The sequence below is a fragment of the Brassica napus genome, chromosome C2 (genome assembly GCF_020379485.1).
Source record: "Brassica napus cultivar Da-Ae chromosome C2, Da-Ae, whole genome shotgun sequence".
NCBI classification, from domain to species: Eukaryota; Viridiplantae; Streptophyta; class Magnoliopsida; order Brassicales; family Brassicaceae; genus Brassica; species Brassica napus.
Genome location: NC_063445.1, coordinates 28,579,163 through 28,593,351, shown reverse-complemented (window position 1 = coordinate 28,593,351; position 14,189 = coordinate 28,579,163). Strand labels below are relative to the sequence as shown.

The window sequence follows — 14,189 nt, the reverse complement described above, 5'->3', positions numbered from 1 at the left end:
CCCTTTTAATATAGTATAGATATAAACTAGAGATTAACCCGGGCTACGCCAGAGATTTTTATTTTTTTCTAATTTAAGTTGTTAAATTATTTATATTTAGGTTATGATATATATTTATATAAATGTTAAGATGCATGTCATAATTAAAATTTATTTTAAAATTTTAACACGTTAAATTAACATATTTTTTACTATTTAAATATTTTTTTGTAATTTTTTTGGCTATCTAGTTATCATATTTAGCAAAACTATCTGTTGAGTGTTGGAATAAATGTTTTAGACATTTAATTAAACTGCAGAGTATTTTCGGATCGACCACATGCTCAACAATCGATCGATCCGTAAAAAGATGGTCGATCTCCTTGGCCAGGTAAGTACAATTTTAGCAAAAATATCTTTGATTTTCAAATATTAAGTATATAACTATTCTTTTGAATATTTTTTTTTTGAATTGTATTTTTTGATTAAATTATTGTATTATAATGTTTATGTAAATATTTTTTGTGATGTTTGAATTTGTGATGTTAGTATACTTAACCTAGATGATATTGATGTTTAATAATTTATATTTTTCTAGAAATAGAAAATAATGATATATCAAAACATATCTAATACTTGTTAAATGATAGTATAATGTAAATTACATCCATTATTTGAAAATAACCATTTGTTGTTTTTATTTTTTTTTAAATCAGAAATTTTTTTTATTTAAAAACATTATTCATATATAATATAATAGTTTAAGTTTGGAAGATTAATATATATATATATATATATATAAATTATGTATATTTTTAAAAAATAATTTAAGATATTATATATTGAGTAACTGAATAAAAGCTGAATTTCTTATCTTGAAAATGAAATATTTATATTTTTGTCTTCATGTTATACTCACCAATCCAGCATTGATATTTATAACTCAGTATGTTTTTTTAAAAAACTTAGTTTTAAGTAATAAACGAATTTAATAAATTAAATTCATCACCTATAATGTTCTGTAAACTATATTTGAAAATTCTCTAAAATTATATTTTAAGCATAATATTACTATTATTTAATTTAAGTTATTTTAAGCATAATATATGCTAAACCAACTTAAATTATATTTACAATAGGATCATCCTAAACCGGTTAATAAACCAAAAACAATACTAAACCAACATGAACCAATACCTGATTCGGCGAGGAAAGAAGTGTTTCGGGATAAACGCTTGAATGGTTATTAACTGTAATGGTTTGATCATAAAAGAGTAATATGAATATTAACAATAAAATTATGAATTAGATTAATTTAATTGAGTCTATGAAAAACAATTCAATTCTCATGAATAAGTTTGGCTTTTGGAAGTTCCGGGTTTTCCAACAATGAATCCACCTATCAAAAAGTTCGTTGTTATAAAAAATCTCCTTCAAGGTCATTAAAGGTTTTTGGGACGGCAAGAGTTGATGATGAAACCATTTTTTTGCTCGAGTGCTTTGAAGTTTTCCTTAATAGTGTGAGGTTGATGTTGATGGAATAATGAATTTTATAGGGACTTTCTTGATGTAAAACTATACATTTTTTTTAATGTGGTATTTCCATTTTTATATAATTTACTACCACTTTAAGATAGATGTACATTTTAAGATAGATGTTTAAATCTTAAAGTACCTTTTTCCATTTTTTAAAATGTTTATTTCCATTTCTTATATTTTTTATTTACGTAATATATATATTTATATATTTATATTTTATATTTTAAAATAGATATTTAAATCTTAATGTACTTTATCCATTTTTTTAAAATTGTGTATTTACTTATATTATATATTTTACATTTTAAGATAGATGTTTAATGCTTAATGAACTTTTTCCATTTTTTTAAACAAAATTGTGTATTTACTTATTATTATATATAATTCATATATTATATATTTACATTATTTAATTATTATTTATTTTCCTGTATATGTATTTCCATTTCTTGTCCTTTTTATTTACTTAATATCTCTATTTTACATTTTAAGATAGATGTTTAAATCTTAATGTACATTTTTCATTTTCTTTAAATTGTATATTTCCATTTGTTATACTTTTTATTTACGTAATATCTATATTTTAAATTTTAAGATATATTTTTAAATCTTAATGTAATTTTCCATTTTTAAATTGCGTATTTACTTATATTATATATTTACTTATTATTTATTTTTCTTTATATTGTGTATTTATATTTCTTATACTTTCTATTTACTAATAATTTTATATTTTAAGATAGATTTACATTTTAAGATAGATGTTTAAATACTAATGTACTTTTTCCATTTTTTTAAAATTATGTATTTCATTTTCTTATACTTTCTATTTGCATAATATCTATATTTTACATTTTAAGATAGATGTTTAAATATTAATATACTTTTCCATTGTTTTTAAGTTGTGTATTTCTTTGTCTTATACTTTCTATTTACTTAATATCTATATTTTACATTTTAAGATAGATGTTTAATATTTAATGTACTCTTTCCATATTTTAAAAATTGTGCATTTACTTATTATTGTATATATAATTCATATATTTATAATATTTACTTATTATTTATTTTTCTATATATTGAGTATTTCTCTTTCTTATACTTTATATTTAGTTAATATCTATATTTTATATTTTAAGATAGATGTTTAAATCTTAATGTTTTTTTCATTTTGAATGTAAAAAGGCAATGTTTAATAGAAGAACTTGGACAAATAGTCAAATAGTTATATTTATGTTTTTTTTCTTTTTTTATAAAATGGTAATGTTACATTATGGAGATAAGCCATTTTTTTTAGTGAAAAATGGTAATCTTATGTATGTTTAATGTAGTTTTTCCATTTTTTTATGTTGTATGTTTACATATTTTTGTTATTTTTAAATGTAAAATGGTAATCTTACATATGTTTAATGTAATATTTTCATTTTTATGTTGTATGTTTACATATTTTTTATTATTTTCGAAATTATATATAATGTTTTTTTTTTACAAAATAGTAATGTTACATTATGGAGATAAGCCGTCTTTTTTTTGTGAAAAATGGTAATCTTACATATGTTTAATGTAGTTTTTCCATTTTTTATGTTGTATGTTTACATATTATTTTTTAAAAATAAAAATGTAAAATGGTAATCTTACATATGTTTAATGTAATATTTCCATTTTTTATGTTGTATGTTTACATATATTTATTATTTTCGAAATTATAAATAATGTTTTTTGTTTTTTTTTATAAAACGGTAATGTTACATTATGAAGATAAGTCATCTTTTTTTTAAGTGAAAAATGGTAATTTTACATATGTTTAATGTAGTTTTTCCATTTTTTATGCTGTATGTTTACATATTATTTATAATTTTCAAAATCAGTAATATTAAAATGTAAAACTATAATTTATGCCACGTGTCATCTTTCGGGAGAAGTTTTTTTGCTGATCTGGACGTTCTATGGAGCCTCAAAAAGTCTCTTTTATTAGTAAGGAAATTGTGCTTTTACTTATTATTGTATATATAATTCATATATTTATATATTTATAATATTTACTTATTATTTATTTTTCTATATATTGAGTATTTCTCTTTCTTATACTTTATATTTAGTTAATACCTATATTTTATATCTTAAGATAGATGTTTAAATCTTAATGTTTTTTTTCCATTTTTAATGTAAAACAGCAATGTTTAATAGAAGAACTTGGACAAATAGTCAAATAGTTATATTTATGTGTTTTTCTTTTTTTTTATAAAATGGTAATGTTACATTATGGAAATAAGCCATTTTTTTAGTGAAAAATGGTAATTTTACATATGTTTAATGTAGTTTTTTCATTTCTTTTATGTTGTATGTTTACATATTTTTGTTATTTTTAAATGTAAAATGGTAATCTTACATATGTTTAATGTAGTATCCATTTTTTATGTTGTATGTTTACATATTTTTTATTATTTTCGAAATTATATATAATGTTTTTTTTACAAAATAGTAATGTTACATTATGGAGATAAGCCGTCTTTTTTAGTGAAAAATGGTAATCTTACATATGTTTAATGTAGTTTTTCCATTTTTTATGTTGTATGTTTACATATTATTTTTTAAAAATAAAAATGTAAAATGGTAATCTTACATATGTTTAATGTAGCATTTCCATTTTTTATGTTGTATGTTTACATATATTTATTATTTTCGAAATTATATATAATGTTTTTTATTTTTTTTAATAAAACGGTAATGTTACATTATGAATTTTTTTAAGTGAAAAATGGTAATTTTACATATGTTTAATGTAGTTTTTCCATTTTTTATGCTGTATGTTTACATATTATTTATAATTTTTGAAAATTAGTAATATTAAAATGTAAAACTATATTTTATGCCACGTGTCATCTTACGGAAGAAGTTTTTTTTGCTGATGTGGACGTTCTATGGAACCTCAAAAGGTCCCTTTTATTAGTAAGGATACAAACATCATATATATTCTGGATGTTTTTATATATATTAAATCTAAAAATAATTAATATATATATATAAATATATAAATCTATTTTGGATATCCAAAATACTTTGATTCGGATCGGATTATGTTTCAGTTTTTCAAATACCAAAATTTTGAATAATTTGGATATTTAATCAATTTCGGTTCAGATTTGATACTACTTATTCGGATTGTGATCGGTTAACTTCTTTGAATTCGAGTTTTTTACCTAATCCTAAATAGTGACATAAAAAACTAATAGTATCGTATTTAAAAAAAAATACACCCTCGCGCGGAGATTAAAATCTAGTTATTATTCTTATAATCTCACACATAACGTGGATCAATCATCTATTTTCCAACATTTAAGACGACCTCGATTTGAAAATTTGGCAAAATTGTAGCGGAAGAGTGTCGCTTTCAATCCCGAGTATTCATAAATCATCAAACTCTAGAATGTACCCCCGAACATTATAAAGTAGTGGTGAGAATTCTAAGTACAAATATGTCGGTATTTTTTTCTTTATCACAAACAAACTTGAAAATAAAAGATATCACTTTGGCATTATTATAGTAATCGATTTCTATCAAAATTTCAAAATTACTCTTTTCTATAATCAAAACAATGCAACGTTCATAAAGCAATCGCAAAAGTTGTTGTAATTTCTTAACCAAAAGAGGTGCAAAAAAATTCCGGAAAATATTACGTAGATAATAACACTCCCACTTGTCAAAAAATGACAAGAAGAACCACTAGTTGTCTGAGTCAATGTACATACATTAGGCACCGTAATATATTCATTTAGGAGTTTAACTCATGCATCCATTCAACCACAAAACTTTCTACTGCATCAAATTTTTTATTATCTACATCTCATTTTCTAAAGGGAATTTTTCGAATACAAGCAGAATACACACGCAGAGACACTTGATTTCATCTACATATATAGACACTCTGATAAGACTTAAAAGATCTTCGGCAAAAGTTTCACTCGTACACATACTTTAACATCTCACATGAGAGACTAAACCTTACATGGTCATAAGTTTTAAGGAAACTTTTAGGTTGATCGACCTACCTAGCCCCAAAGGGGAACCACATCTCATGGATGTCTGACTGGTACGAGACCATGAGCAAGATGATCACGAGCACGGCTGCTACGCCCCAAGGAGAAGAACCAGCACGGTGGATGGAGTCCTGTTCAGGCCATGGGACGTAGAAGGAAAGGCCGCCTGAGAAGATGTGGACGAGGAGGAGGAGGAAGAGAGGGGAGAGCATGAAGACGAGCTTGAGCTGGTTCATGGTGTCTTCGAGGACGGACTCGTAGTTCAAGTACCATGTGAGAGACAATACAAAGAAGACAACCATGAAGACAAAACAGACATGTGGGTCTGGGAGAGAAAGGTTGTCTAGGTACGATGAACCGTAGTATGGTGATCTCTCCATGTATTTCTTCTTCTTCTTGATCTTCTCTGGTTTTGGCAAAGGTCTAAAGTTCTTAGAATGTCTAAGTGAAGTCTAGATGTCTCTCTGTGAGTGTGTGTGTAGCAGTGTATTTATAGAAAAAAGTAATTTTCGTTGATTTAGACCATGATTATCGGTAAAACTCCAAATGGGGCCTTAAGAATTTTTTTTTTCCATTTTGTCTTCTAAAAAAAAATTAAAAAAAAAAACCAATCACGGGCCGCCACGTATCGACCTGGTTTTTAAATTTTTTGTCGGATCCACGCGTTATTGGGTTCCACATTTTGTCAAAGGCCTCTTTTAGAAAGCTAGGTTATTTATGCTCTTATTAGATTGAAATATTGTAGGGCTTTTGGGGGGGGGGGGGGGGAGGAGGTGTTTGAAGTGGTCAGTTCAGACTACGTGAATATTGTCATATGGTTTTGTATTAAAACGTCAAATTATTCCCTTACAGAGATGTGTCAGAAGCATCGCCCAGGACTTGTGTTCCTTTATGAAACAAAGAACAGGAGGCTGCTGTTGCAAAACATTCAGGCCGACTTAGTATTTGATCATTTGGTTACTGTTGAGCCACTTGGTCTCAGCGGAGGTTTAGCTTTAATTTTTTATGGATGAATTTCAAGTTAATGTTTTATTTTCAAATAACCGTATGATTGACATTGAGTCAGTCATCGATGGAATAAAAGTCTATATGACGTTTGTTTATGAGGATCCTGTACTAGAAAGACGAGATCAAGTTTGGGAACATCTTACACGTTTCTCAACGACAAGAACTGGACCTTGGTTTATGATAGGGGATTTTAATGAAATTACAGGGCATGATGAGAAGGTAAGCGGAAGACAACGGCCTGATAGTTCATTCCTGCCTTTTAAGCAAATGCTTAATTATTGTGGAATGCTAGAGTTCCCTTTTACGGGAGAAATGCTCTCATGGGTAGGGAAGAGAGCAGGCGGCTCAACTATTAGATGTCGCTTAGACAAAGCAGTAGGAAATGCGGATTGGCTTGAGAAGTTTTCCCACTCGTCTGTCAAGTATATGGGGTTGTGGGGATAAGACCATCGTCCGATTCTTGCAGATATACTCATAAAACCAATAAGGAGATCAAAAAAATTTAAGTTTGATAAAAGATGGCTAGATAACGATGAGCTAAGGCAGGTCATTCTTGAGGGATGGAAATCTCCTGATCTTCCTCCCAACGCGACTATTATGGAACATATTTCAAGCTGCCGAAAAGCCTTGAGCGAATGGAGGAGACATCATAATGTTAACTCCTCTTCCGCGAAATTAGTGGAAGAGCTTAAAGAAAAAGTGGAAGGTATGTATGCAGATGATAATGCTACGACTGAGGAAATTGCTGCAGCGTTGAAGGAGCTCTCTGATGCTCTTAAGGCAGAAGAAATGTTCTGAAAACAGAAAAGTCGAGTGTTTTGGCTGAGAGAGGGAGATCGAAATACAAATTTTTTTCATGCCTTGACAAAGCAAGGGAGAGCAAGAAATAAAATTACGCAGCTACTAGACGCTGATGGGAATATAGTCGAGGATGAAGAAGGCTTAGTAGCCATTGCTACTAGCTATTTTAGACAGATCTTTGAATCGTCTAACCCAGAGGACATTGCAGAGGCACTAGCTAATGTTCCTACGACAATCACTGGGGCAATGAATGATAACCTTACAGCTCCGGTAACGGAATGGGATGTCAAATTAGCACTTTTTGCTATGCATCCAGAAAAGGCCCCCGGACCAGATGGGATGACTGCGCTTTTCTATCAAAAATTTTGGGATATTGTAAAGGATGATTTAACTCTTATGGTTAATAAATTCCTTATTGAGGGAACAGTGGTGAATGGACTAAATGATACGAATATATGTCTCATCCCAAAGACGGCCAAGCCTAATGACATGGCTCAATTCCGACCCATAAGCCTGTGTAATGTCAGCTACAAGATAATTTCGAAGGTCTTATGCCAAAGATTAAAGAAAGTGCTACCAGGCTTGATCTCAGAAATCCAGTCAGCCTTGGTTGCTGGAAGGCAGATTTCAGATAACATTATGATTACCCAGGAAATGTTTCACGCGCTGAGAACAAAACCAAGTGGACGAAGTAAAAGGATGGCCATTAAGACAGACATGAGTAAAGCTTATGACAGGATGGAATGGTCATTTATCGAAGCGGTCATGCGTAAAATGGGTTTCTCAGAGACTTGGATCACCTGGATAATGAGATGCATTACGTCGGTGAAATATAAGGTACTTATGAATGGACAGCCAAGAGGAAATATTGTTCCTGGTAGAGGCCTACGACAAGGAGATCCTTTGTCTCCTTTCATTTTTATTCTATGCACGGAAGCGCTCGCTAGCCTTCTCAATCATGTAGAGAATCAAGGGAAGATAACGGGGATGCGTGTCACACGCGCGTGTCCTTCGGTATCCCACCTTCTCTTTGCTGATGATAGCCTTTTCTTCTGTAAGACGGAGCCCCGTGAATGTGAAGAAGTAATGAAAGTAGTCAGGAAATATAGTAAAGCATCAGGCCAATGTATCAACTTTGATAAATCGTCCTTACTCTTTGGTAAGCGAATTAATGCAACCACCAGACAAAAGATCAAAGATGCACTTAGAATACAAAATGAAGGAGGAATGGGAACCTACTCAGGTATCCCGGAAGACATTAGCGGCTCCAAGTGTAAATTGTTTGCATTTCTCAAAGATAAGTTGATGCACAGAGTAAATGGATGGACAGGTAGATGGCTCTCAAAAGGAGGGAAAGAGGTTTTGATAAAATCTATTCTGCTAGCTCTTCCGACTTATGTCATGTCTACTTTCCTGCTCCCTTTGGAGATATGTGAAAACCTAGCAAGTGCCATCGCACAATTCTGATGGAGCTCTAACCCACCAAAAAGAGGAATACACTGGGCGAAATGGGAAAAAGTATGTCTACCAAGAGAGGACGGTGGGATTGGGTTTCGTATGATCCATGAGTTCAATCTGGCTCTGCTGGCAAAAACAATTATGGAGGCTAGTTCAATTTCCAGATTCATTGTTTGCCCGGGTTTTGAGGGGAAGATACTACATATTAAGTTCGCCACTACGAGTACATTCTGCTAGTAGCCCATCCTGTGTGGACTAGCATTTCTGTTGCGAGGAAGTTGTTTCTACTGGGAATCACACAGAAGATACACTCAGGGTATGACGTTAAGGTGTGGGAGGATCCGTGGATCCCAACGACCCCAGCGAGGCCAGCTATCCCTGTTGCGCCATTTATGCATCCCAGTATGAGAGTCAATGATCTCATTAATCAGGCAGCAAATGATTGGGATGTTGGACTTTTGGAAAACAATGTCAATCTTGAGGTCATACCGCTCATAAGAAGCCTAGCCATAAGCTCATCTCATCGTCGCGATACCTATTGCTGGAGCTACACAAGGAATGGCCAATATACGGTTAAATCTGGATACTGGGTGGCATAGAATTTATTAAAGCCGGAGGAAGAGAATGAGATCTTAGAGCCGAGTATCACCAAGCTTCAAGCCTTTGCTTGGAAGTTAAGGGCACCTACGAAGATATGTCATCTTATATGGCAGTTGTTAACTGGTCATGTGGCAGTAACAAGGAACTTAGCAAGACGTAATATGAGATGTGATAATTACTGCCCAAAATGCGGAGATTTAGAAGAATCTGTAACCCACACCATTTTTGAATGTCCGCCAGCTCTACAAGTTTGGTCCTTATCAGCAACTCCAACAAGCCCAGAGGTATTTCCAGTATCAAGTGTCTACACAAATATGGACTACCTTTTTTGGAGGAAAAACAATATTATTGAGCCAGAAGAAGACAGAGACCCGTATCCCTGGATTATCTGGAAGGCAAGGAATGATAAACTGTTCAGGGGGATCGACAGAGATCCTTTGGAGTTAGTTCGATATGCAGAAAGTGAATTTCAGGCCTGGTTTGAAGCGAATGAAGTGGCACAACCAGTGGTACAAGATAACAATATGGAGAATCCCCAAGTTATAAGCTTTGGTAATATATGCTTGCTAGATGGATCTTGGACTGCCTCTGCCAATTATAGTGGATGTGGGTGGGTTTGGCTGGACAGTAATGGAAATACCCAGCTCATGGGGACAAGAAATCTCACTCGACGTGAATCAACCTTAGATACGGAAGTAGAAGCACTAAGGTGGACGATGGAGAATATGCTTCAGCACTCAACATGTCAGAGCTTTGGGACGGACTACAAGGAGCTGATTGCAATGTTAAAGGAGCCTCATGCTTGGCCAAACTTTGCGACGGAATTGAAGAGGATAGAGACACTACAGATATTCTTCCCGGATTTCAACATCATACATGTTCCACGAGCGCGCAATCAAATTTCAGATTTTTTAGCTAAGACTGCTAGATCCTTCGATAGGGAGTTAAATTTTATTGGTTGTTCTATTCCGGTCTGGTTACCCAGGCCACCTAAAGTTTGAGTAATAGAATAGCCGTTTGATGTAAAAAAAAAAGCCACCTCAAATTTGAGTAATAGAATAGCCATGTCAAAAAAAAAAAAGTGTTGCGTCTTCGCTATTTTTTTATATGCATTTGAGATTATCCAAAAACCTTGAATAATGTTTTGATCATAAGCTGTGAATTTTATTGAATATTGTTAGTGATAATACAGGGGAGGGGTTTCGTGGTCCCATCAGCTACATCAGGAGATCACGTCAGGATTTTTTTATTTTTAATTGAAGTGATAATAATTGAAGTCTATTTCTGGGTGTCATGATGCATCGATTCTTTCGTGGACGGAGTCACGGAGGACGGTTAATAATGTCGGTAGTAGATTCATCAAATTAATTTATTACTATTGAAAAGAAAATGTGACGTTCATTTCTGCAATCTCATTGGTGTCTCTTATTTGTGTTTCCTGAAAAGCCCAAGAGTCTACTAGAAATGAGACGCCCAAATAGAAAAGGCCGAAGAATATTTATGACAGACGTAATACAGAGTAGTAAGCTTATAGTTGCAAGTTACTTGAGGTTTCGATTTTAGACGAACTGGTGGTTTGCCCTAAGGACGGGATCTTGTTTCAATTATTTATGTGTTGTATTTTATTGTATTTTTAATGTAATTCAATTTTCTTGTGTTAAGAACTATATTTTACGGGTAATTGTTATTTTCAGTGAAGATTTTTTTTAACAACTTCAAAGTTGTGTTTAGAAAAAATGTCAAATACGCGAAAGTTTTCTTCCTTTAAGATGTTTTGTGTAAATCTATGTCATACATATATAGCATGCTTTCTATTAGTTTTCTCGGTCTCAAAATGTCTTTGGTTAGCTTGTATTGTTGAGACAAAAAAAATAACTAAATCATTTTCTCACTTTGAATATTTTGGTTTTTTTTGTATGATTTTTGATTATCCACATACAACTAATAGTCGTTGTCTCGTTGATAATGTTTGTAAGTTTCAATGTGGTTTTTCAATTCATTGTAGTTGTAAGTTGATAGGTATATTATTTTGTTGTTGTCTCACATGTTGCTTTCTTTTTCATCCGGAAGTTTCCTATCTCTAATAAATCCATGAAAAATATGAAACTCAAATTTGATCGAGCCATTTAAGATTTTTGCTAGCAACTTGTAATATTTTTAAGAGTTACTTTCTAACATACATGTTTCCAATATTTTAGTTCCTAAAAAACTTATAAATGATTCTAGAGGTGATAATAATATGGCTGTTTATATTAGAAACAAATCATTAACAATAAGGACTCATAACAGTAGCTAAAACATTAGTTTAAATCATTTTGTAAATCTAAGATGTCTTATACTTTTTTGTCATATGTGCATGCTTGATTAGACATAGTGTATGTTTGTGGGCGGAGATATTTCTCACAGGACCATGACTGACTTCGGTGACCTTCTTTACCACATGCAAATCATTGACACATTGCAGAGGCCACCACTGAAAACATGTGTTACATAAAACTTGCATTTTAGATACCCGATCTTTGGACGTTGATCGAATTTGGGAAATGGACGACTTGGAGCTCGAGTTCTCAACAGTTGTGTGGTGACATGGATTTTGGACGATCACAATTTTTCCTTTCCCCGCTGATGTTTGCTTGACCTTAAATTATGTCAAAGGAGCTTATATTGATAGTATATCATATGATTGTTAGTGAGAAGCAGCAAAATCGCCTATGTCGAGTTGAAGAATGATTTATGTTTTCTGTTATCTTCTTCCTCTAGTCTTACATCATATACAATAAAAAAATCCATAAATTATTAATGGTGGGATTATGATATTTATTAATTTATAAAAAAAAATTTCTGGATTTTATTATTTTAGAATATATTTTATATAAAAGAGAAAATAATTGATTTTACTGTATATATATTAATTAATTATTTAAAAAAAAAAATAAATTTCATATTATTTTTATTATATTATTTGGTGTATAGAAAACATGTTTTATAAAATTTAAATATGGTTTAGATATAATTTAACTAAATATTAGTGAAGTATATTGAAGTGTTAATAAAATATAGAGATAATTCTATTACAAAGCAAACAATACAATTGTTTGTTTGTACTTATATAAAATGTAATATATACATAAATTATTAATTATGATTTAAAGGGGGGCATATATTTACATAATATTTTCTAAAAAAAAATTATTTTATTATTTTATCGATTTACGTCTTTGAATCAGTCAAACTTGGGACCAAAATTTTATATTAATTTATTGAGTATTAATTTGCAGAATTCCTACTGTATTAAAAATGAATTTTGACTAACTTCAGCAGCCTTAGCCTCTGAAGCCTTCTAGAAGCTGGGAATTGGTCATTTGTCAGAGCCGGTGTTTCAGAGAAAGATTAGAACCTAAAGAGAATGTCGAAAATGAAATATTATGGTGTAAAGTCTCTTTACCTCTATACTTATACTGGATGACGTACTGTCGAAGGCGGTGAAGCTGGATACAGTAGACATAATAGGTATGTGTAGATGATTGAGGTGTAATATTTAGAAATAATTGGACAAAACTAAAAATGAGATATGTTTGTGACAAAAAAAAACTAAAAACTAAATTAAAAAGGGAAGTTTACTAAAATGTCACAAATTAATTGTGTTATTACTAGAATGACTAATATTTTTAGAAAATTATTAGAATATTTTTCTGGTCAAAATTGCTCTTGACCATAGTTATAACAATAAAAAAAACATTACCAAAGTACCCTTAACATTAAAATATGTATAGAAAAAAAAGTCTACCGTTAAAGTGGTGTCAGACTTTCTTAGAAACGTCAGATTTGTTTCTACGGCAGAGTTAATTGTCTGATTTAAATAGAAAACAGATTTTTAAGAATTAGTCTGTCGTATGAGGTAGCAGATTTGTTATAAATGGTAGATTTTTGTGGTCAACTTATCTTTTTATGGGCCGACTTATTTTCTTATGTTCGACTTATTTTTTTACGGCAGAGTTATATATCTGACTTAAAATTGTTGGTAGACTTTTTTTTATGTGGTTGCAGACTTTTTAATTTATATTGTGGCAGATTTATTGACGAAAAAATCTGTATTTGTGTCAACCAAACTTAATTTAATGTTCAATTTCGTATCGGGTTAATTTTTAGGTTAATTAAGATCAGAATTAGGTAAATGTTTGGTAATTATCGTCATCTCTTTCATTCCTCTTTTTCTTTTTATCAAGTCGTCGTTTTTCATGGCAGATTAATCACTTGTTGCAATACGAGGAATTACCTTATTACCTGCACAAGATTAGAATGGTAAATCCTGGAACTTTGGCTCTACTGGAAGTTGATGCAATAGATTTAAGTATTTATTCCTTGCCTTCAGCGCAAGCATTATCCGGGGAAGGATTAGGAAGCGTGCACAACATACCGGTATTTTGAATGCATGAAATGAAATATTTTGTATTTAGTAATGGTTTCAAAGTAAACGTCTGTTCATGGCTGGTGGAGCTAAACATCTGTTCCTACATTTATAGTTTCTTGAACAATCTGTTGTTATCGGAAAAAAGAAGAAAAATCTATTGTCAAAGCCACAAATAATGCAGTGAGGTTTTACAGGAATGAGTTTCTTACCATGCAATTAAAAAAAATCTTGCTCTTCTGGCAGTTTTCAACAGTGACAAAGTCAAAATCATAAATGGCATAGTGACTTTCTTCAGCAGAGAGGCGTGCAGCAAAGTCCTTATATGTAAGAATAGGTTCTTGAATTTGACATGTTG

General features: G+C 31.0%; 1 protein-coding gene across 1 annotated transcript; it reads right to left on the bottom strand.

Annotated features, from left to right (window-relative positions):
• Positions 1 to 5,265: 5,265 nt before the first annotated feature.
• LOC106351007 lies at positions 5,266 to 6,054 on the bottom strand. Its single transcript, XM_013790824.3, has one exon. It carries the CDS (start codon positions 5,934 to 5,936, stop codon positions 5,565 to 5,567), a length of 372 nt encoding a protein of 123 aa, XP_013646278.1. The 5' UTR covers positions 5,937 to 6,054; the 3' UTR covers positions 5,266 to 5,564.
• Positions 6,055 to 14,189: the final 8,135 nt, after the last annotated feature.

Coding starts and splice junctions, on each gene's coding strand:
- LOC106351007 (XM_013790824.3), bottom strand. CDS start 5,936: ATGGAGAGATCACCATACTACGGTTCATCGTACCTAGACAACCTTTCT.